Here is a 20,602-nt window from a genome sequence, read left to right as displayed (position 1 = left end):
CAACCAACGAAGTGGTTAAGCTCTGTCGACAGTGGTCCAGACACACTTTATAATACAAGTGCCCACGAGTCATCATCGCAGACACAGAATCTCCCCTATCTCCTTCTTTCAATTTTACACTCTATTGCTCACTATGAAGAACCCCTTCGCCCGGTCCTCACGGAATGGTGATGATGGCCCATCAGAAATATATGGATATCGTATCTACATGGTCGCATTGTCGGCAACATGGGTAGGAATTTTGAAAATTCAAAGATCCGAGTATTAGCCTACTAATATGAGTTTCTCATAGGCGTCCGCTATGTATGGCTATGACTCTGCTTTCATCGGAGGAACACTAGAGCTTCCGGCCTTCAAAACTTCTTTCGGTCTGAATGAGAACGATTCAACCTCTCTTTCATCTAATGTTGTGTCGATGTTCCAAGCGGGTGCGTTCTTCGGTGCCATCTGCGGATTCTTCTTCGCCGAGTATTTCGGTCGCAAGCCTGTCATTCTGGGCTCCGGTGTTATTTTTGCTATCGGTGCCGCTATTCAACTGGTTGGGAAAATATCGGCGCTCTATGTTGGTCGAATTTTCACTGGGCTGGGGATAGGGTAAGGCTTCTCTGCGGTGTCATATTCCTGGCTGAAACTAACCCCTTGAAAATATTTTGAGCAGCGCATCGTCCACCATAATCCCTATTTATATTGCTGAATGTTCCCCTGCTCTTATTCGCGGGCGTTTAGTTGGAATTTTTGAGATTATGTTACAGATCGCACTCGTTTTCGGATTTTGGGTCAATTACGGCGTCAACACGAACATTTCGAGCACAAGCGCAACACAGTGGAGAATTCCGGTAGGTATACAGCTAGTTCCGGCCGGCCTACTATTAATATGCATGACATGGATGATCGAAAGCCCGCGCTGGCTTGCCAGCAAGAATCAAATTGTCAAAGCCCAAAAGAATCTAGCCTGGGTCCGTCATCTCCCAGTGGACCACTCCTATGTGGTCAATGAGTTGGCTGAGATACAAGCTGCTGTCTGTCAAGAACTTGAGCTTAGCGGAGAACAACGTACTTTGGTCCAAATTCTGCATGAATGTGCTGCTCCTGGTGTTCGGAACCGAATCCTTATCGCAGTTATGTTGATGCTTCTACAAAATCTTACCGGGTATGCATTGTGCTTATCGATTCTCTTTGAACAGATTCTAACTTTTGCTTCAGAATCAATGCTATCAATTACTATAGCCCTACTATATTTCGCTCGGTAAGATATCGAACCTCATCGACCAACCTACCCGTCTCTTATAAATGGCGTTAACCATCATATCAATGCTAGATTGGGTTCACCGGGACTTCTGTGGGACTGCTAGCCACTGGAGTTTATGGGATAGTGAAGATGGCCACGACGGCTGTTTTCATGATTTGGATTGTAGATCGTTTTGGACGTCGTGGGCCTTTGCTTGTGGGTGCAGTTGGCGCTGGGGTGGCCATGTTCTACTTGGCCATCTATTCCCAACTCAGCGATTCCTTCGACCGCGTTCCACCTAGCAATTCCGGGTCTCAGGCTGCGGTTGCAATGATCTACATTTATGCAATATTCTACGGGTTTTCTTGGAATGGCATCCCCTGGATCTTTGCATCGGAAGTCCTTCCCACGCGTGTGCGGACCATCGGCATGATGTGCGCTGTGTGCATGCAATGGTTAGCCCAATTCATTATTGTCTACTCGCTGCCCTACATGGTGGCATCTATCAAGTACGGTACGTTCTATTTCTTCGGATCATGCACCGTTGTTGCTTTGGTATTTGCATACCTATTTGTTCCTGAAACAAAGGGGGTGTCTATGGAGGATATGGGCGTTTTGTTCGGACCAGATGTTAGTATCTTGGCCGTCAAAGCCCAAGAGAATTACCAGGAATTCCGAAGATCGACGGCAATGGCAGCTACAGAGGCCCAACAGGAGAAACAGGGTGGCCTTCATGTGGAGAATGCGTGAATTGATTGGAGACTTTCCAATTTCGCGTTGGAACGTGTGGCGGAGAAGATAAGGCAAAGCTCGCTGGAGACACAGACTGGAGCCACAGGAATATTAACAGGCTATAACTAGCGGTATGAATTTGATATAGGATTATAATGGAATGATTCTTCCTGAGTCTTGATTGATTAAATTGTTCCTTAACTCCCATATTTTGACTTAATTTCATTCGTCCTTCCAAGGGTTTTTGATCGTATTCAAACATTCTTGTGGCGAACTCCTCCAATCCCACCAGTAGAACGAGCAGGAGAGAGCCATCGTCGAAGCGAAATTTCACAGACCTAGCTATTATAGTTGCTTTTTGCCACTGACAGATTACCCATAGAAATATTCACAACTTGGAAACCTAGACCGCAGCCACTCAGACCAGCCCGAAACCCCGCATCCTGTTTCAACCCTGTTTCGGACCATGGCCCGAAATCCTCGGCCCTCCCCGAATTTCCTACATACATCATGCGCTCAAGAGGATCTCAGCCACCTAAACCTTGCGGCTAAAGAAAAAAACACCCTTAACCAATGTGGGCTGGTTTTTAAAAGTGTGGTTGAAATGAGCTGAAGTCTTGTTGCAAAACGGAACACTGTTTTCTTCGCAGTTGAAGTCGCCGTGAAGTACGGATTTAGCTGCCATGTCTCAACCACTGCCTCCTCAAGATCCGATCCCAAATCGCCTACGAGGCTTGGTTGCTCTCATCACTGGAGCCGCGGGGAATATCGGCCTGGAATCTGCTCGTCGGTATCTTCTTGAAGGTGCGAAAGTCGCGCTGGTAGACATCAATCCACAGAGACTGTCCCAGTCGAAGGAGGAGCTGATTAGTGCGATCAGAGGTTTACCTGATGGGAAGGATCTAGACCCAGATGACTTGATTCTCACTGTTCAGGCGGACGTTACTGTCGAGGAGGACGTCCAGCGATATGTTGACGAAAGTACTCGGAAATTCGGCAAAATTGATGTTGCACTACTTTGCGCGGGCATCTCATATTCGTCGACTAGTATTCTGGAAACAGATGTCAGCCAGTATGACAAGGTTATGCAAGTGAATTGTCGATCCGGTTAGTTTTCATATATCAAATACCCAGAGCTATGGATAATCAGTCACTAACATGAATATTTAGCTTTCCTAGGCGTGAAGCACTGTGGTCAAGCCATGAAAGACTCCGGGAAAGGAGGGAGTATTGTCTTGATCTCTTCAATCGCTGGTCTCCGTGCGACACCTGGCCTGTCAGCATATTCCACTTCTAAGTTCGCTCTGCGAGGCCTCTGTATCACTGCCGCCGCTGAACTTGGCCAGCACAATATTCGTGTCAATACGGTCCATCCATGTGGTGTCAATACTCCCATGTTCCTGGCCGCCTGGCCCGAGGAAAAGATGAAGAGTATGCTAGCAACTGTTCCTCTCGGTAGATGGGCAGAGGTGGCGGATGTTGCCGCCCTATTGGCATTTTTGGGAAGTGCGGACTCTCGATTCATGACTGGTGGAGCTCTCAAGGTAGATGGAGGCATTGTGATGTGCTAGAAAATGAATAAATTTGAAAGACTAAAGACTCTTTCTTGGCTTTACATTAAAAACAAATTTAATATTTATAGAAAGCAAGCATTTAAAGCTCCGAGTCAGTATCAATTATTCGAAGAAAAAAAATAGGTAAAATAGGAAGACGGAGAAAAGCTAAGTTTAACACGTTTCACGCAGGATGCAAGCATAGGGTATATGATATATATGGGGGCAATAGCGCCTTGGAAAATCGTGGATATTGCTGAATGTTTCAAAAGCACCTAGGTCTACTACTAGTATTTGCCGAGGAAAATATCCCAGACAAGGAAGTAGATTATCTATATTAAATATGTCTATATCACCATCGGAGGGCCACTGCAGTATTTGAATTGCTCTTCAAAGAAAAAATTGGAAGTCAAAAAAGGAAATATCAAATTTTCTATCTGAACTTTGCTGTGCCTTCTAGAAATCAACATTTACTTAACCACTTGTCGGGTTCCCCGATCCTATTTCATCTCCTCGGGAAAGAACTTACTATTACTAATGATAGAGATGGGCTTGTCTCGCAAGAAGTCATGGTATTCTCGTTCGTATCCTTGCTCGTAGCTCTCAACAAATTGTGATAATGATACAGAGATCAGCCTTTTCTTATATTTTTCACGACAGATTCCGTCAAATTTCACACCTCTTCTACATCGAGATGGATTCCTGTTTGGGTACTCAAGTCATTGAGCTGGTTCATTAAGAACGAGTCCCGATCGCCTAGATATCCCGCTGGCGAGTGTCCTATAACAAGAACTTCCCGAAGACAGGGTGTGCAGGATTTCCACACCTTCAACCAATATTGAAGTAATCCGAAAATATCCTATGCTTCCCACATCCATTTGGGCAAATCTGGACTTTCGAAAGGATCTTCTTGGAGATTTAGGTCGTAGGTAAGTGTCAGACTCTCGATATTAGGTGGCAGCACGTCCTGTAATCGTTCGTGGTATCTTGAGCAAAGCCGACAAGGAAGGCCAATAGAATTCGGAGTCTCTTGACATGTCGCAAGTCGGCCATTATATTCAATGACCCCAATACGTATCCCTGGTTCAGATTTATCACCACCTCCGAGCCCAACAATAGCCATGTTGATCTCTGTCAAGCTTGGAGGAGTGCAAGAAAGCGCACAAGCAATATGATCCAGGTCGACTATTGGCTTATTGAACTCATCATCCAACCCAAAATCGTAATACCATTCCCAGGTGAGTTTCTCAAGATTTTTGGTAAGCGAGAGTATGTCGGCGAGGTTTGCCTTTCCGATGCACCTTAGATCAAGTGATTTTAACCTTGAAGGATCTGGCAGATCCGCAGTGGGCCATTTAAATGCGGAAGAGCTCTTTATTGACATAGCCATGCGTTCGATATTTGGCAGATAGAGAAGTGGGAAGAAATCCGGGGTTCTTTGGGCCCCGAATTCACGTTCAGGATCCCACCTGGCTCCGGATAGGACCGACACATCCGTGAGATGAGTAAAGTCAGGTAGCCCATAATTTCCAATCTCGTGTATGACTGAGTCTATCACCATACCGATGTGTGCACTGCGTTGTAAAAAGACAGGCCCAATTTCCAAAGTTTTCAAATTTAAAGCCAACGCATGTAGTAATTTCTTTCATGAAACAGAATATTTGTAGAAAGCTCTCTTACTTGCTTTGCTCTATCTTTCTTCACCAATACACATATCATACTATTCTTCATTTCTCCTATCCTTGAATCCACGTTTAATAGCATTCTTGATACTGCAGGTCTCGCAGCTATTCATATTTCTCCAAGGCTGTCGTTAGTTTTTGCAGAGACTCCACTGCTCGCTGTACATTTTCATTCGGCCGGGGCGATTCATTTTCTCTCATTCTCCAGTCAAAGATTTCCAATGACACTACACCCTTCCAGCCTTTTATTTTCAGCCATGCGTAAGAGATAGCTGTGACAGGAAGGTACGCCCCTAGCTCCTCTTCAAGCGGAAATGGCCGCATGTTTCGTGACCAACATATAGATGGGGGTAGATCTTTCGAATAGAAACGATGCTCTGACGTTAATGGAGGCAAGAATCTCTCGCCGTCTGAGAGCTGCATATAGAATATCTTATCCAGTGGGCATGTTTCAACGAATCGATCAAGGGACTTTTTCAGAGCTGGATCTGCATCTTGACGCATGCCACTCTTGACCGTGACATCCCCCCACACTCGAGCAGCAACGTGAAAGCTGTCCAGACAAAGGCCAAAGTTGACTCGGCCCACATCCTGGACCATACGGAGGGATTCCTCCCAAGTGTTGATATAAGTACCCCAGGCCACAGCTTCGTAGGCGATGCTAACAGAGTATGAAGCTGCCAAGGCGCTTAGCTCACGCAAATCGGCCACCATACGTGGCCAGTCTCCGGAACTGTTTGCTGCGTCAAATTGGGATGGCACTTGCAAGTACTTTGCTCCCAAGCACGCCGCAATCTCGATCCAGTTTCGCGCAGACTCGAGTCGATTTTCTAGAGGCGAATTATGACCCTCGAAATTCTTGAAAGGGTTTAACGATAACACCGCCAGGTTTTCAGACGAGCATAATTTCGCAATGACCTGTGCAGCGTCACTTATGCTCAAGGCTGGTTCTTGGGAGAGCGCATAGTCTTCGAGTTCCTTGTAGATGATTTCTATCGCAGAAAACGATGCAGAGGCAGCAGCATGGATTTTCTCCGGGAGTGTATGTGAAGGATGAAGACCCAAGGACGAGGTTGTGATTGCGAGGGGATTGTCAAGCATGATGGCTAGTAGTGTTTATTCACTGAAATGGATGTCCAGGCTATGCGCACACTTAGTATTTATAAGCTAGGCTAACAATGCTCAGTCGGATTTAAACTTACCCGAATAATCCTTAGCTTTTCAATAACAAATACAATCTATCTTTTTCGAAGGAAGGATAAGTTACCCGATCACCAGACATCGTTACTGGAGAAGGGCTGGCTGGGCCTTGATCCCCCAGCGAAGTTGTTTCCAGAGCCACTGCTTCATCAAGCAACGATGAATCTGAGTATATTGTTGAAAAATGTCGAATACCGATATTGAATATAATTATACTTCTAGCTGGCTTTTGCCAATCTCTTTGTGGCAAGTTTGACCAGTGTGATTCTCAGAGAGGGCAAACAAAGTTTCAGCCCATACCAGTTGGCTAATGTTCCGGGGGGCGTCTCGGTGCCCTCCGATACAGTCCCCGCCTTTCGGAGAGATGGTCCGAAACTCTTCTTGGAGATGACCGTGGGAGTTGTTTCGGCACTTCCAATGCAAACGCGGCCCCCGATATTCAATTCTTCCCGATAAGACCTAGACATTTCTTTCACATCTATTGATGCGGTTTGTGGCAAGGTCTAGTTAGGGGATTTCTCGTCGCTATTACGTTGCTATACATCTCTTGTTACCGCAATCCACTACTGAACGAGCCACGGTAAAACACCATTCTAACTATGATTTTCAGGTCGCTGCAATCAATTAAGAGAAGGTGGCTCTATTTGATGTTAAGCGGAATAGGGTTTCTTATCGTATACCCTCCATAATGTAATTAAAATTGGATATAGACTCAAAGACTCGGATGACTTCCATTACCAAAAATACGCTCCGATCAAGTAAAGCAGACCTCGAAGTACTTCTCGACCTGATGAACGTACTCAGTATGACATCTTGAGAGCTAGGATATCCTTGTACTTTGAACCGATCTTCGAATCTTCATTCAAATTTGAACTTGGAAAAAAACATCACAGTTAAGTATATTGGAATTCCTCGGCCTAATAGGTGGGCGGGCAAATCACGTGTATCTGCAATCTGAGGATGGATTACGCGCTGCACAGCTCGCGTCTCTTACGTTGCGTGGAAGAATTTCCGATTATCCTACACAAGTGCAGAGTATTCGTCTGCACTGACAATGCCTAAAGAAAAACCAAAGATTGTATCCGCGTACGTTTTATCCGCTTTGTCTACATATTCTGGTAAATTAATCTTTTCATCGCAGATGCAACACTTGCAGAAAAAAGAAGGTGAAATGTTCTGGTCAATATCCATGTCTTTATTGTACTCGCCGAGACATTCAATGCACTTTTCCGGCGTCAGATGATAGACGTCTATTTACCGAGGCGTATGTTGCTCCTCAACCCCAGGCTATAGCTTTCTGGACCTCTGATGTTGGTATATAGGAAGGTCCGGGAACTTCAGTCACGCCTGGCTCTGTACGAACCTCAGACCCACTCATCGGAAGGTCAGCGCTTCTTATATAACTCTTTCCATTATGATAATTCTTACTAACCGATCTGAGGGGCTGAAGATGGCGGCCGTGTTCAGATACCGAGCTCGACGGCCATATCAAATCCTACCGAAATCGCAGATGTGAATTCAGGGCAACTCTTAGCCACGCCAGTAAATACTACACAGAGAAGGACTTCTGCGGCACCATATACACCAAATATGGCATCAGGAATCGAGACATCTGCACAACGTTTGTTCCATACAGGTAATCTTCATTCGTTCTTTTCTAATTGCCCTATTCAGAAATCGAAACCCATTTCGCCCTTAGCTCAAGTCAAAACTTTGGGAACCGAATACAAGACCTTCTTGAGCAACGAACAACTCATTCTTCACAATCACATACACCCCAAGAACGAGCGCCACGCTTCAATTCGCATGGTGGAGGCCTATTTCCGCAGGATCGCACTCTCCAACTACGCCAGAGCCAAGAGAACGGGCCATATGTTAATCTGCGTCTACCCTCGGTAGAAGAAGCATATCAACTTCTAGATACGGTTTTACTATACCTTTGCGGTACTCAACATTACTTCGATGAGCGGGAGCTCTCGGACCAGCTGATGTTATTTTACAGAAATAATTTTGATGAAAGTCAGAGAACCAGCATTTGGTATCTTCACATTCTTCTGGTGTTTGCGATCGGAAAACTACTACGTGGGGACTTGGACGGGACAAGTGATCCCCCTGGGTTTGCCTTATTCAATGAAGTTCTCAGATTACTTCCCCGTATTAGTGAAATCAGAGCCCACGGTGTCGCCGGAATTGAAATTCTGGCACTGATAGCAGTGTATTACCAAAATATCGACTGCAAAGATGACGCGGCTACTCATGTGTGAAACCGAAGTACCCCTCCAGTTCCTTATTCAAACTTATGTTGTATAGATTGGACTTGCCTTTCGGTTAGCGTTATTGCATAAACTCAATCGAAAAACTACCCTTGAGCAGTTACAACCGTCGCAAGCAACGCATGTCAACCGTATTTGGTGGACAGTTCAAATGCACGATAAACGCCTTACGATAGCTACGGGATGTCCATTGAGCCTCGACGACAAAATGATTGCTTCCCCTCTTCCAACTGCTTCGCCGGGATTCTCTGCCCCGTGGGCTATTCTATTGAATATTGAGATTGTGCAAATTCAAAGCAGAATATACTCAGGTTAGCCCTAAGATTGGAAATTGATAATTAGCGCAGTAGCTAAAACGTCGGCATACAGTTCTTTACAGTAATGAGTCTTGTTCTGAGAACACATTTTGTAATAACGTGCAAGATATCATGTCTTCACTCACTGAAATCGCCAAGGGAATTCCTCAGAATCCCTCACGTCCCATCAAATCAAACCGTGACCCATCGAAGCTAGGGATACGCACAAGCATTTCGCTTTTTACAATGCTCTACCAGGTACAAACTTTCATCCATATGGTTGGTGGGAATGTAAATTTTAAAAAGCTAATTCGTCTATTTAAGGCAATCATCCTCACTCTGCGACCCGTTCTTCTCCATCTTACAAAGTTGATACTCGATCGCGAGACAACCTTTGCTGAAAGCAGCAGTGCATTGCAGCAGCTTGCCCGTATATGCATAGAGGCCGCGCGCAATAATTTGAAGCACATGTTAATTTTGAACGATGAAAAGATTATCTGTTCGTGACATTCCAACCAACCTTGGATCGGGCTAGGGACCTAGGAGCTAACTCCGAGTCTTCGCAGCTGTATTTGGATTCTTTGACCTCGATGCTATTTTTTCTTCGTCGTTCGTCTTGCTCTTAGCAGCCATAATCAGTTCGCCAAACCCCAGCGATTCTAGCAATTTCCCTTTTCTCACTTCAAGCCCCGGCATCAGAGAAGGCCTGCAGCTTCTTGACTATCTGGCTGGGCGCCAAAATTATGCCGCCGGCACACGAAGAGATCAGTTACAATCTTTACACGAACGCTTACCCTCCTTCATGCAAGGAATTTGCACTTCTGCGGTCGACCCCGAAGCTTCATCTGCGTCTCAAACTGCATCGAACAATATGGGGGTTGCAAATGCGAGAGCTTCCTCGGCGGAAGCTAATTTTTACCAGGGAGAAGTTTCTCAATACGATGACGTTATGGGGAGCTTTACTAGTGGGACGGTGGAAGGGGATTTTGTGCCAGTAACATTGCCGGTTGAGTTTTCGGATGATCCTCATGCCATGTACTCACTTTTTCATGATGAAGGCCTTTCATTGACCGGAGAAAGTCAGGCAGATTTTGAGGAACTACAGCGACATTTTCTATGGCATGACTAACCTAAAATAATGCATCGCAATTCAATATCCTACTACAGACTGGCGTGTTCTCAAAATCCACGATCATCATCATTAGACGTCTTCTGGGGCCATCATTTCGCCATCGAAAAATTGATCAATTGATCGGCATAGATAGCGTAGAATCCCATAATCTCGAATTAATCCATAATCTATTCGAATGCCACCAAGTGGGCCTCTACTTCAAGTTTACAAGGGAATTCGAAAGTTATATGGAATAAATGTATTCAAATCCAAGACTCCGGGCCCATGATATCATCAAAAACAGTAAAAGGCACCCTATCCAGCCAGGTTCCTATATCCATGGATGCAGCAAGGAAATCATACAGGTATCATCTTCAGTCATCAACGACCCTCGATGTAGTCTCTGTTCTCGATCGTGACGCTCTTGGTCATGTGGTTGACCTTGTAAACACCGACAAGACGCGAGGCAAGCTCGAACATGTTGTTTCGCAAAGAAATGACGATGAATTGTGCGTTCTTCGTCCGCTCCTTGATATATGATGCAACAATTGAGACCTGGGGTGCGAATTAGTACCTAGCGTATCTTAAAATTTAGTGGGAGGGTGGGAACTCACGTTTCGGAAATCCAACGCGGCGTCAATCTCGTCCATGACATAGAGCGGTGTCGGCTTATAATGATGAAGAGCAAAGACTAGCGCCAAACTGGACAGTGTCTTCTCACCACCAGACAAGTTACCAATGTTCTTCCAGCTCTTCTTCGGAGGCATGACTGAGAACAAGATACCCTCAGAGAAGGGATCCAGTGAGTCAACCAACTCAAGTTCGGCATTACCACCCATCGTAATCATCTGGTACATCTCCTTGAGGCGGAGAGAGATGATACCAAATCCCTCCATAAATCCATTGAGACGGGCTGAACGAAGACCATCCAGGCGAGACTTGGCGCTATCGCGAGAAGTCAGGGCCGTGGCCAGATCCGCAGACCGCGCTTCGTGCTCGGCAGTGCGACGACGGTATTCTTCGATCACAGATAGATCCACCGAGGCATTCTGCACCTTCTCCTCCAAGGCGGCGATGACAGCCTTGAGGGACTCCTTGTTCATCGCATCGAGCTCATCCTTGGTGAAGGTCTGGAGCTCCATTGCCTCTTGCTCCTCGCCCAGATCGCTGACATTTTGCAATGCAAGTTTCGAAAGCTTCTCCTCCCAATAGCGGCTACGCTTTTGGTTTTCTCCGAGGGCCTTTTGGTTCTCGTCGAGCTTGTTCCGCATCTCGATCTCGGTAGCGCGAGACTCATTCAACTCGGCCACCTTCTCGTCGAGTTCTTGCTTGAGAGCCTTAAGTTCGCCCTTCTTGGTCTCGAGAGCCTAGAATAAAGTTAACGCTGTTTCTGCCCGAATCCCTTTGAGTGCAGCTTACCTCCTGGGCCTCGTCGGCTTTTTGCCTCCAGCCAGAGGCATCGTTGGCTTGATTCTCGACATCTGCCTCGAGGCTTTCCAGATCCGCCGAAATTTGCCCAAGCTCCTTCTCGGAACCATCACGGGCCTTGGAGTGCTTGGCGATGAGCTTCTCGTTCTTAGACTTCTGCACCTCGGCGTTGGAAATTTCCTCGGTCAACATATTGATCTGCTCCTTCAGGCCATCGACCTTGGCCTTCTGTCCACGCAAGCGGACACCTCCGACTTCCATGATTTTGCTTTGCAAGCTTTGAATCTCCTCCTCGATGCCACTTTTCTCGTTGTTGAGGCCTTTGATCTCGTTATTGAGAGCCTCGATTTGCTCCTCTAGAGCAGCAGCTTGAGATTCGTCAGCCTTGGATGGCTTGTGCTCCGCACTCAGCTCTTTGACGCGTCGCTGGGCATCAGCAAGGCTGCGTTTGGCGCTGTCGATTTCGATCATGATCTTTTGAATCTTGGTCTGAACGCGTGGGATCTCATCGGACTTCTCGCGCATCTGGGCTTCGATGTTTCGCTGCTTCTCCTGGAAGTGCTGGAACTTCTTTTCCAGCTCCTCGAGATCTGACTCGAGCCGGTTGACCTGATCCTTGGTTGTATCCGCAACTTGCTTAGATGACATGGCGCCTCGCGCAACGCGAGTACCACCACCGCTCATCGTACCGGAAACATCGATCAACTGGCCATCCAGCGTCACTACTCGCCATCGGCGCGCGCCATAAGCAATGCGGTTAGCTTGTTCGAGGTCCTTAGCCACGAGCGTGTTTTGCATGACGCTGTAGAAGGCCGGTGCGAACATAGGGTCCTTTGGCTTGACAAGATCAAAGAGACGCGGCACACTCTCCGGGGTGTAGATGGTCGACATATCGCGACGTGGCAGCCGGTCGAGGAGAATGAAGTTGGCTCGACCAAGGTTGTTCTTGCGAAGATAATCAATGCACTGTTGACCAACCTCTACGGTCTCCACCACCATATTATTAAGCGCTGGGCAAGCAGTAGAAATCGCAACGTCGTACTTCTCATCGATAGTTCCTAGGTTTCCAAGGCGGCCATGGAACCCATCGATACGACCAGACTCCTTCAGTCGCATCAGGCCTGTCAACACACTACCTTGGTTCTGTGTGTTCTGGAGGCTGACTCGCGCTTCGTCGGCCTTCTGTCGGGCGCTGGAGACATGGGAGCGGACCTCAGGCTCACGAGCAACGTACTTCTTCAAATCATGCTGAAGCTTCTCAACCTCGCTTTCCAGTGTCTCCTTTTGAGCTTGTCGTTCCTCGAGGTCGGTTTGTTTCGATTGCAGAGTCTCTTCGATGGTACCGATCTTGCCCCGCGCCTCTTCTAGCAGGACAGTACCAGCATTGCTCCGTTCACGAAGAATATCGAGCTCACTCTGGGCAACGGCAACAGATGATTGCTTCTTGTTAATCTTTTCGTTCCAAGGCTCCAAGGACTTCTGCTTAGCAGCGATCTCGTCTGAAAGGCCCTGGGTTTTGCCTTTGAGACTTTCACGAATGGCATTCAATTCTTCCTCCTCGTCGCGCATCTCCTGTTCAAGCTGAGTGGTCTCGCCGGATTTTCTCTCGACGTCATCGGAGAATTTTTCAACCAGGCTTTGGCATTCAGATGCAGCAAGGCGACTGGTCTGCATAGTCTTTTCCAGCTTCTTCTGCTTGTTGACCAGAAACTTTTTCTTCTCATCAAACTTGACAGTCTCCTTGTCGTACTTGGCCATTTCCTTCATAAGCCCTTGCGATTCCTTCTCCATGGCCTCCCATTCGCGCGAAGCACGCTTGTAGGCTTTCTCAAGTTCCTTGATACCAGATTCGTTGCCTTCATGTTTCTCCAGCTCCATGTTTAAGAGCTCTTGCATTTGTAGAATGGCTTCCTCGGTGACACGAACATTATCAGCACATTCGTCGATATAAATCTGGTAAAGCGCTGATTGTTTCTGAGATAACTCATTCTCTTCACCGATGTAGGCCACGGCCTGGTTCTTCTTGTCCTCGAGCGCAGTCTTCTCTTTCTGGACGTGTTGAACTCGGTTATTCTTCTCGGCACACACATCGTTGAAAGTTTCCAGCTCAGCTGCCGCCTCGTCGATAGGCGTTTTGTACTTGGAAGTTCCGATGATATCTTCCAGGTATTCGAGAAGACCTTCGTCATGCTCATTGGCAGCCTTGGCTTTCATTTGGGCGATCGACTCGACCTCGCCCTGCAGAATCAAGAATCGCTTGTGGTCGAGGTCAATCCCGCGACCACGGAGGAAGGTAGTGACAGTGGTAAAATTTGTCTCCTTCTTGTTCATGTAGTACTTGCTGCTGTTGTTTCGGAATGCCCGACGCGATACGATCAGGTGAGAATCGGGGATGGTTTCTTGGCTGCCATCGGGAAGATCAAGAACCTTCTCAAAATGCACCTCGACCTCACAGAATGGAAGGTCGGGATATTGAGCGGAATTGTGGATGAGCGCGGAGATCTTGCCCTGTCGCATCTTGCTAGCACGGAAACCAAAGACAAACAGCAAGGAATCGATCACGTTCGACTTGCCAGATCCGTTGGGCCCAACCACCGAGGAGAAAGAGGCGTGGAATGGACCAACAACTTGCTTTCCGGCATAACTCTTGAAATTGTTCAGAATCAGGTTCTGAATAATCATGCGAGGCTTCACTTCTGCGGGCTCCGCGGGTGCTGGGGCTGTCAGATTCCTGGACTTCATGACTATATCCATGGGTTTCTCCAGCACAGTCGAGTTCGGATTGATGTACGACACCTGAGATTGCGGTTCTTCGGCGGGTTTCGACGGCGAGGACTGGTTCACGGCGGATTCGGTGATATCGGTGAGGGGAGGCACGCTCTCTCGTTGAGCGCGTGTTTCGGACTCGGGTGATTCGGACGGCTCTGGAGTAGGGAGTGAGCCCTTTGCCGGTTTGGGAGTAATTGAGCCACGACTCTTGCGGGAAGCCATACTTTGTCTTTTTAATGCTGCCGTATTGGAAGGGGACCCAGGATCGAGATCAGCAGGCTCGATACTTTTCCTCTTCAAAGCTGCCTGGTTGGAGGGGGAGTCGGGATCGGCGACTATAGAAACCATGCTGGTTCCTTCGTCATTTTCGTCATTTTCGTCATTTTCCTCGCTTTCCTCGTTCTCGTTGTTCTCGTCGGTTTCCTCGGCTTGAGAAGCTTCCGATTCCGATGCGACTGATGCGACCGACAGCCGGGGTTTGCGCGTCGGCTTCACGGTGGCGGGGGTTACAGGCTCTAATGTCATTCTCTTCGAGCGGGATGCGCGCTTAGCTTGGTTGGGGACAGGTGTATAATCCGCCTCATTCTCTTCACTTTCATCATCGTCGTTGTCGTGGGCAGAGGGTGTAGGCGTCACGTTTCCGGGGTCCTCGGATTCGGAGGTTTCTTCGACCACATAGCTCCTACGAGGAGCGGAGCGGCGCGATGGCCGACCCTTTGCGATAGAAGCCATTTCAAATCAGTTGGGGCGCCTGCGTCATGAGCGGCGAGAGGGGTCGATGTGGATGTGGATGTGGATGGAGAAGGTGAACGTGAGAGGGGGTCACTGGCGGATGTGTTTATTTTGCGCCCGAAAAGGAATGGCGCGCCAATCTGCCACAACACGAAGCTGCAGGTCCGCTTCACCGCCTTCCCATCCAACAGTGGATCCCCTCCATGCGATGAGCTCTGGTGAATTGTCAGTTGTGACCGTCCTGTCAACTTCTGTCCATTCTGAAATACTTGAATACGAGAGACACCCAATTTTAGTCTCTGCAGTCTTCTCTATCCGCCCATCATGGCGCAGTGGGAGAAATTTGACCACATCTTCAGCTTCAACAAGAAGTACTCTTACGATTCGAAGACCGTCGACCAGATTATCTCCAATCGCCGCTCCCTCGAAGGACAACTCTTCGCAGATCGCCTGCTCGGGCTACTCGGTATCAAAGGAGGTACATTACCCTTCTGCTTGGCTGTTTATAGCAGGTTTAATTCCATCTTCCCAGGATCCCTTGGCTAATCATTTATTTCTCTACAGTGACCAAGGTGTATCCACCCAAGTCCAATGCAGACCTCCGATCCCTTGTAGACCACATTGTGGCTTCTGAACTCGACATACATCACAAGCAGGCCTTGATCTACTATCTTCTCAAGGACTGTCGCAATGCGCTGAGCGCTGCAGCGGATTTCGCGAGCTCGTGTCATCTACCAGAGAAATACCGCCTCTTCATTGAAGGTCTCTGGCACATGGACCGTCTAGACTTCAGGGTATGTATTTCCGTCTAAGAGAAAGTGCAGGGCACACGCTTATTTATTCATCGATTTCCCAGGCCGCAATCTCATATCTTGCCGAACCCTCCCTGATTCCCACCTTCCCTGACGAAATTCTTTACGCCCTCACCCTTTCTAAACTTCCGAAGCATGACGATAATCTCGCAATCACCTACTACCTCGCCGCAGCTCCACCTTTAGCAACTGAGAAGGTCCAGCGCGCTTACTTCGAGACTCTTTGCCGATCCAATGTGACCGAGGCCTTCTACTTTTCTCGCAGATACGACGATCTCCACCGTCAAGCGTTTTTCGGCCAACTCGTTGAATTTGTTCTTAAGACCCCCGCTGGCCAAAACCGGAGCAGACGAGCGATGGAGCTCGTCGGACTCCTCCTCTAGATCAGGATGAGACGGAATGGTTTGAGAGTACATTGTTACGGGGCAAAGCAAGCTCCCTACCGGGAGCCAAAGATACGGTGATGATGCGTCGCCTGGCAATCGGGCAGATGGGAGGACTTGCGCCCGAGCTGGAATCGATGGGTGGTAAGAAGGTGGACGGGCTGAACTGGGATGATCTACGGGAAAGCATGCGAGGCGTATAATACCCATCCAGCGGCGCACTGTTCAAAATGATTTATTATGTTGGCAAATTCGCCTTGGCAATTGGAATCGGAGTTTGGGCTGTTGATAGTATGCTTTAACAAGGGCTTGAATGGAATACTCTAGGCGTCCTGTTCTGTTCTGCCTAGGTGTTTAATTGATTAAACTTACATTCCCTCCTAGTACTAGTACCTCCGAGTCCAGGGCTAGACACAGTATTAGTGGTGAATAGTACGAGTAGTCGCATGGACTTATTTGTTTCCGAGTCGCATTTCAAACCTTGGAATCCTGGACTCGGTGGTTCTACCATGGTTCTAGCCTGCCAGGTGAGTAGTACTAGTATCACTATCACTAGTACTACTAGTGCTATATATTTGGCGTCCCGACAACCCTACCCAGAACCCAACCTAGTACGTTGAAGTTGAAACTATCACACAAAATGCATATGTCTGTGGATCTCTCAAACAACCTTGGAGACTAGCAACGAGGAGCCATCTGAAGGAATCATCACAAGTTCAAATTGATATTCTTCATTGATTTAAAGAGCTATCCACATTTATAGTCCTCGTGGCTGGTTGGCGCACGGGACGGGGAAGCCGCGGGCGGCCAGGGCGATAAGGCGATAAGAGATGCGCCTGCGCAGTTCGGAAAAACAGCTTCATTTCCATTTCAACGCGTCTCAAACCCCAGGCTGCTATTTCCACGTCAATATATACTCGTCCGAGAACATCGAACGAGGAAATTGGTCTGGGATTCAGCCCCGGAATCACAAACAATCCACCCCAACCCGCGAATCAGCTACGCAGGGGCTCTATATCAAACCAACATTCACCACGACAAGCTGGCCACGGGCGTCGGCCTAGACCGTGGGCACAATGACAATCTGTAACTTTTACCAGCAAGGTCGCTGCAAGTTTGGAGGTATGCGAGAACCCACCAGCCGAGCTCGAGGACTGTGGCTAACCATGATCTAGATCGATGCAGGTTCGAGCACCCTGGAAATACCAACACCACGACTAGTGGGAATCGGTTCGGTGCTCTCGCTGCTGGAGGCTTTGGAACTTCAGGAAGTAAGCTCAAACTCTCTCACTTTTTGCCATTAGAAGATATACCCAACCGTGGGATGACGTCTGGTCAAGACAACCACCCAGGGCATTTCCTCCAGGCTTTCACCTTCACTTCAGTTCTTCCGCTCATATTTGCTTTCATCCCTTCCCACTATTCTATCCTTCAAGCCAAGACGTAATGCCTATTTTCGTCACACCAAATGTCATTCTGCCAAAGAAACCGCCACCACCTGCTCGGTGCAAGCAGCCAGCTAACGTGTCACTTCCAACCCGCGCAGATCAAGCCTCACGACCAGGCCAGCAGGCCCAAAAGTATGTATTTGTGCTCAAAGCTTCACTCGATCGTCCCACTAATAGTATGGCAGCTTTGGAGTTAACGCAAGTGACATCCAACACGACTTGACAGCCGGAAAGGGACGCCCGGAATGGATTTTCTCGGCCTATTCACCCCAGCGCGATGTGCCCCGGCAATTGTTTGGCGGTGCTCAGCGCGAACAGAGTATGGAGGAGATGCGTCTCCGTCACTACGAGGCAGTTGCTGCTGGAAACATGAACCAGGCAGTCCAAGAAGCCGAAGCGTTATGGAATGAGTCCGCGCAGCAAATGGATGCTGCTTTGAACAACCTCGATGGAGCAGTTAACTACATCGTCAGCGGTGCCAATGAACACCCCAATCGTATTGACATCGTCGAGGGCAAGGCAGGTCCAGAGTCAAACCAAGGATCTGCATTTGGCCAACCGGCAACCCCTGCACAGGCATCCAATGCCTTTGGCCAACCCTCCCAACCCTCGACCTCAGCATTCGGCCAGCCTGCGTTTGGCCAGGCATCTCAACCTACTGGACAGGCATCAGCCTTTGGTGCGCCTTCTACTCTCGGACAGTCCTCTCCATTTGGACAAGCATCACAATCCTCTGCATTCGGACAACCTTCTTCCCTAGGCGCCGGCTCTGCCTTCGGCCAACCCTCCGGGCTGGGAGCACAATCGGGGCTCGGAAAGCCATCCTTTGGTCAGTCGGGATTTTCACAGTCTGGTACCTCTGGCTTTGGTGGAAGTGCATTTGGTCAGCCTTCAGCCCCAGCACCAGCGGCACCATTCGGCGCCCCGTCGGCCACTTCTCCCTTCACACAGGTTGGACAGAACCAATCAACAGGAGGCTTCGGGCAGCCTTCAGGTCAACAAGCACAAGCCCCTGCACCTTTTGGCCAGCCTTCACAGCCACAGGCTTCACCCTTTGGTCAGCCGTCTGCCCCTGCCCCTGCCACAACATTCGGCCAGCCTTCCCAACCAAATCCGTCGCCATTCGGCCAACCACAACCACCACAACAACAACAGCAGCAAGCATCACCATTTGGTTTGGCCTCATCTGCAGCCTCAAACCCCTTTGGTGGATCTGCTCCCGCTCAACCAAATCCCCCACCCTTTGGCCAACCCGCAGCTCCTCAAGGCGTGCCTGTTGCACAGCCTGCTGCCGGGCCACGCGCAGCCATCAAGATCGATAACACATCCACCTTGAATCCATTCCCACCTCTCCAAGGTGAGACGAGACGAGACCCTACTTCCAAGATTCTTACGATGTGGAAAGGCCGTCCAGTACGGCCAGTCAAGCTCGAGGATGGCACGGTTCGCCCCGCCTATCTACACCCCCAAGACAACAAGACTCTAGTACGGGTCATGTTTCCAGATGGACCACCCGACGACGCTGGTCTCCGTGATGCGTTGAGTACTCCGGAACAAATCACGCCAGAGATTGAAGAGATGTACAACTTTTTCGCCCAGAATGGATACTTCAAAGACGGAGTGATTCCACCCATACCCCCGAAGAAAGACGCAGTCAGTTTTGACTTTTAGATCGTTTTTTGCCCATAGGAAGCGGGCCTGTTTTTATGCGCAAAATTCGGCGACGGCAGGGACTTCGAAGTGTATTGTCGAGCAGGATATGCTAGCAGGATATTCAAGCACAATCCATACGGTCAGTCGGAACCATGGGCGTCGCTCTCGAATTTCATACATCTACCACCCATCTCAAACCACTCCTCTCTTGATGCCTCTTTTGTCTTGATGCCCCTCTTTTATTGACGGCCATTGGTCATGTTTTCTTTCGTGTTTTTATTTGAAGTCAGGACAGGGACAAATCCTCCTAAGGAAAAATGGCGTCACGGAATTAGATATATTCTACATAGCGCTTTGATGATACGAATCCACTTTTACTTTCAAGTTTCTTCTACAAGGACCTCACAAGGGCGATACAAGAAAATAATTGATTTCTCAAGATGTTTCCATTTTTTTATTATTCAGGTACAAGACGGGTATCTACCAAAAATCCCAGAAGAACTCAAAGGCTCAGAAGTAAACGGTCAGCTCCTGACAACGCCAGCATAACATAACGTCCAGCGTTAACAGGGACCGACCCAAGACCCTCCCTGACCCATTGCGGAGCTAATTAATTTAAGCGGCAATGGTGACCTCAACCTCAACACCGGCCTCGATGTTGATGATGATCTGCTTGACAGTCTCGGTGGGGGCGAGCAGGCTGGGAAGGGAGAATATAGTCAGTAATTTGCGCTTCTTCCATGCCATGCATGACTTCGAACCCCCGCCTCGCGGACTCGACGGGGACGGGGTTTGTTCGACATGCTCGATAGCAGGGGGGGAGGTTGGTGGCACTCACTCGATGAGACGCTTGTGGATGCGCATCTCGTACTTGTCCCAGGTCTTGGAACCCTCACCGTTGGGGGTCTTGCGGGTGGTGATGTTCAGGGTCTTGGTGGGCAGACGGACGGGGCCCTTGACCTGAAGAGACTTGCCGCGAGCACGGTCGATGAGCTCCTGGCAGACCTTCTCGAGGGAGGCAACCTTGCGGGAGGTCAGGGTGATACGGATCTTGTGGACCTTCTATAGGGGGATATTAGTCTTTCAATTCGATTCAATTGTCCATGTTTGACTTTGCGCCAGCGCCAGCGAGGTATTCGCAATTGCGCCGGCGAACATTCACAATTCGCAAAGGTGAATGCGCAGGTTGGAGGAGATGGGGTCGCAACGTACGGGGCCCTCGCCGAAATCCTTTTCGTTCTTCTGGAAAGACATCTTGAGTTTGTGTTTTGTTGTTGTTTAAGGCGAATGCCAATCAAGACC

The 20,602-nt window shown here is 48.6% G+C and overlaps 9 protein-coding genes across 9 annotated transcripts; 5 read left to right on the top strand and 4 right to left on the bottom strand.

The window, feature by feature from the left end:
• Positions 1-133: 133 nt before the first annotated feature.
• On the top strand, positions 134-1,978 carry N7481_012282 (sugar transporter; the record flags this gene model as incomplete). Its single annotated transcript, XM_057271501.1, has 6 exons — positions 134-232; positions 293-594; positions 753-836; positions 899-1,150; positions 1,204-1,246; positions 1,319-1,978. The coding sequence occupies 6 exons, from the start codon at positions 134-136 to the stop codon at positions 1,976-1,978; spliced, it is 1,440 nt and encodes a 479-aa protein (XP_057115689.1).
• A 665-nt stretch (positions 1,979-2,643) lies between these two features.
• Positions 2,644-3,531, top strand: N7481_012281 (SDR family NAD(P)-dependent oxidoreductase; the record flags this gene model as incomplete). The annotated part of the gene is made up of 2 exons (XM_057271500.1): positions 2,644-3,067; positions 3,131-3,531. 2 exons carry the CDS (start codon positions 2,644-2,646, stop codon positions 3,529-3,531), a joined length of 825 nt encoding a protein of 274 aa, XP_057115688.1.
• Positions 3,532-4,372: 841 nt separating this feature from the next.
• On the bottom strand, positions 4,373-5,074 carry N7481_012280 (uncharacterized protein; the record flags this gene model as incomplete). Its single annotated transcript, XM_057271499.1, has 1 exon — positions 4,373-5,074. One exon carries the CDS (start codon positions 5,072-5,074, stop codon positions 4,373-4,375), a length of 702 nt encoding a protein of 233 aa, XP_057115687.1.
• Positions 5,075-5,300: 226 nt separating this feature from the next.
• On the bottom strand, positions 5,301-6,296 carry N7481_012279 (sugar phosphate isomerase/epimerase family protein; the record flags this gene model as incomplete). The annotated part of the gene is made up of 1 exon (XM_057271498.1): positions 5,301-6,296. One exon carries the CDS (start codon positions 6,294-6,296, stop codon positions 5,301-5,303), a length of 996 nt encoding a protein of 331 aa, XP_057115686.1.
• Positions 6,297-7,985: 1,689 nt separating this feature from the next.
• N7481_012278 (uncharacterized protein) lies at positions 7,986-8,294 on the top strand (the record flags this gene model as incomplete). The annotated part of the gene is made up of 2 exons (XM_057271497.1): positions 7,986-8,016; positions 8,095-8,294. The coding sequence occupies 2 exons, from the start codon at positions 7,986-7,988 to the stop codon at positions 8,292-8,294; spliced, it is 231 nt and encodes a 76-aa protein (XP_057115685.1).
• A 2,162-nt stretch (positions 8,295-10,456) lies between these two features.
• Positions 10,457-15,004, bottom strand: smc4 (condensin subunit SMC4; the record flags this gene model as incomplete). The annotated part of the gene is made up of 3 exons (XM_057271496.1): positions 10,457-10,630; positions 10,690-11,442; positions 11,495-15,004. The coding sequence occupies 3 exons, from the start codon at positions 15,002-15,004 to the stop codon at positions 10,457-10,459; spliced, it is 4,437 nt and encodes a 1,478-aa protein (XP_057115684.1).
• A 324-nt stretch (positions 15,005-15,328) lies between these two features.
• N7481_012276 (ELYS family protein) lies at positions 15,329-16,402 on the top strand (the record flags this gene model as incomplete). Its single annotated transcript, XM_057271495.1, has 4 exons — positions 15,329-15,482; positions 15,569-15,798; positions 15,861-16,181; positions 16,205-16,402. The coding sequence occupies 4 exons, from the start codon at positions 15,329-15,331 to the stop codon at positions 16,400-16,402; spliced, it is 903 nt and encodes a 300-aa protein (XP_057115683.1).
• Positions 16,403-17,275: 873 nt separating this feature from the next.
• N7481_012275 (FG-nucleoporin nup42) lies at positions 17,276-19,271 on the top strand (the record flags this gene model as incomplete). Its single annotated transcript, XM_057271494.1, is given in 4 exon segments — positions 17,276-17,321; positions 17,385-17,470; positions 17,825-19,227; positions 19,247-19,271. 4 exon segments carry the CDS (start codon positions 17,276-17,278, stop codon positions 19,269-19,271), a joined length of 1,560 nt encoding a protein of 519 aa, XP_057115682.1.
• Positions 19,272-19,915: 644 nt separating this feature from the next.
• Positions 19,916-20,554, bottom strand: S10a (40S ribosomal protein uS10; the record flags this gene model as incomplete). Its single annotated transcript, XM_057271493.1, has 3 exons — positions 19,916-20,000; positions 20,139-20,362; positions 20,513-20,554. 3 exons carry the CDS (start codon positions 20,552-20,554, stop codon positions 19,916-19,918), a joined length of 351 nt encoding a protein of 116 aa, XP_057115681.1.
• Between the last annotated feature and the right edge of the window lie 48 nt (positions 20,555-20,602).

This window comes from Penicillium waksmanii (assembly GCF_028829765.1).
Source record: "Penicillium waksmanii strain IBT 27052 chromosome Unknown utg000010l:1.0-3698451.0:1.0-3701458.0, whole genome shotgun sequence".
In the NCBI taxonomy this organism is placed as follows: Eukaryota; Fungi; Ascomycota; class Eurotiomycetes; order Eurotiales; family Aspergillaceae; genus Penicillium; species Penicillium waksmanii.
This window is presented reverse-complemented; position numbering and strand designations above follow the sequence as displayed.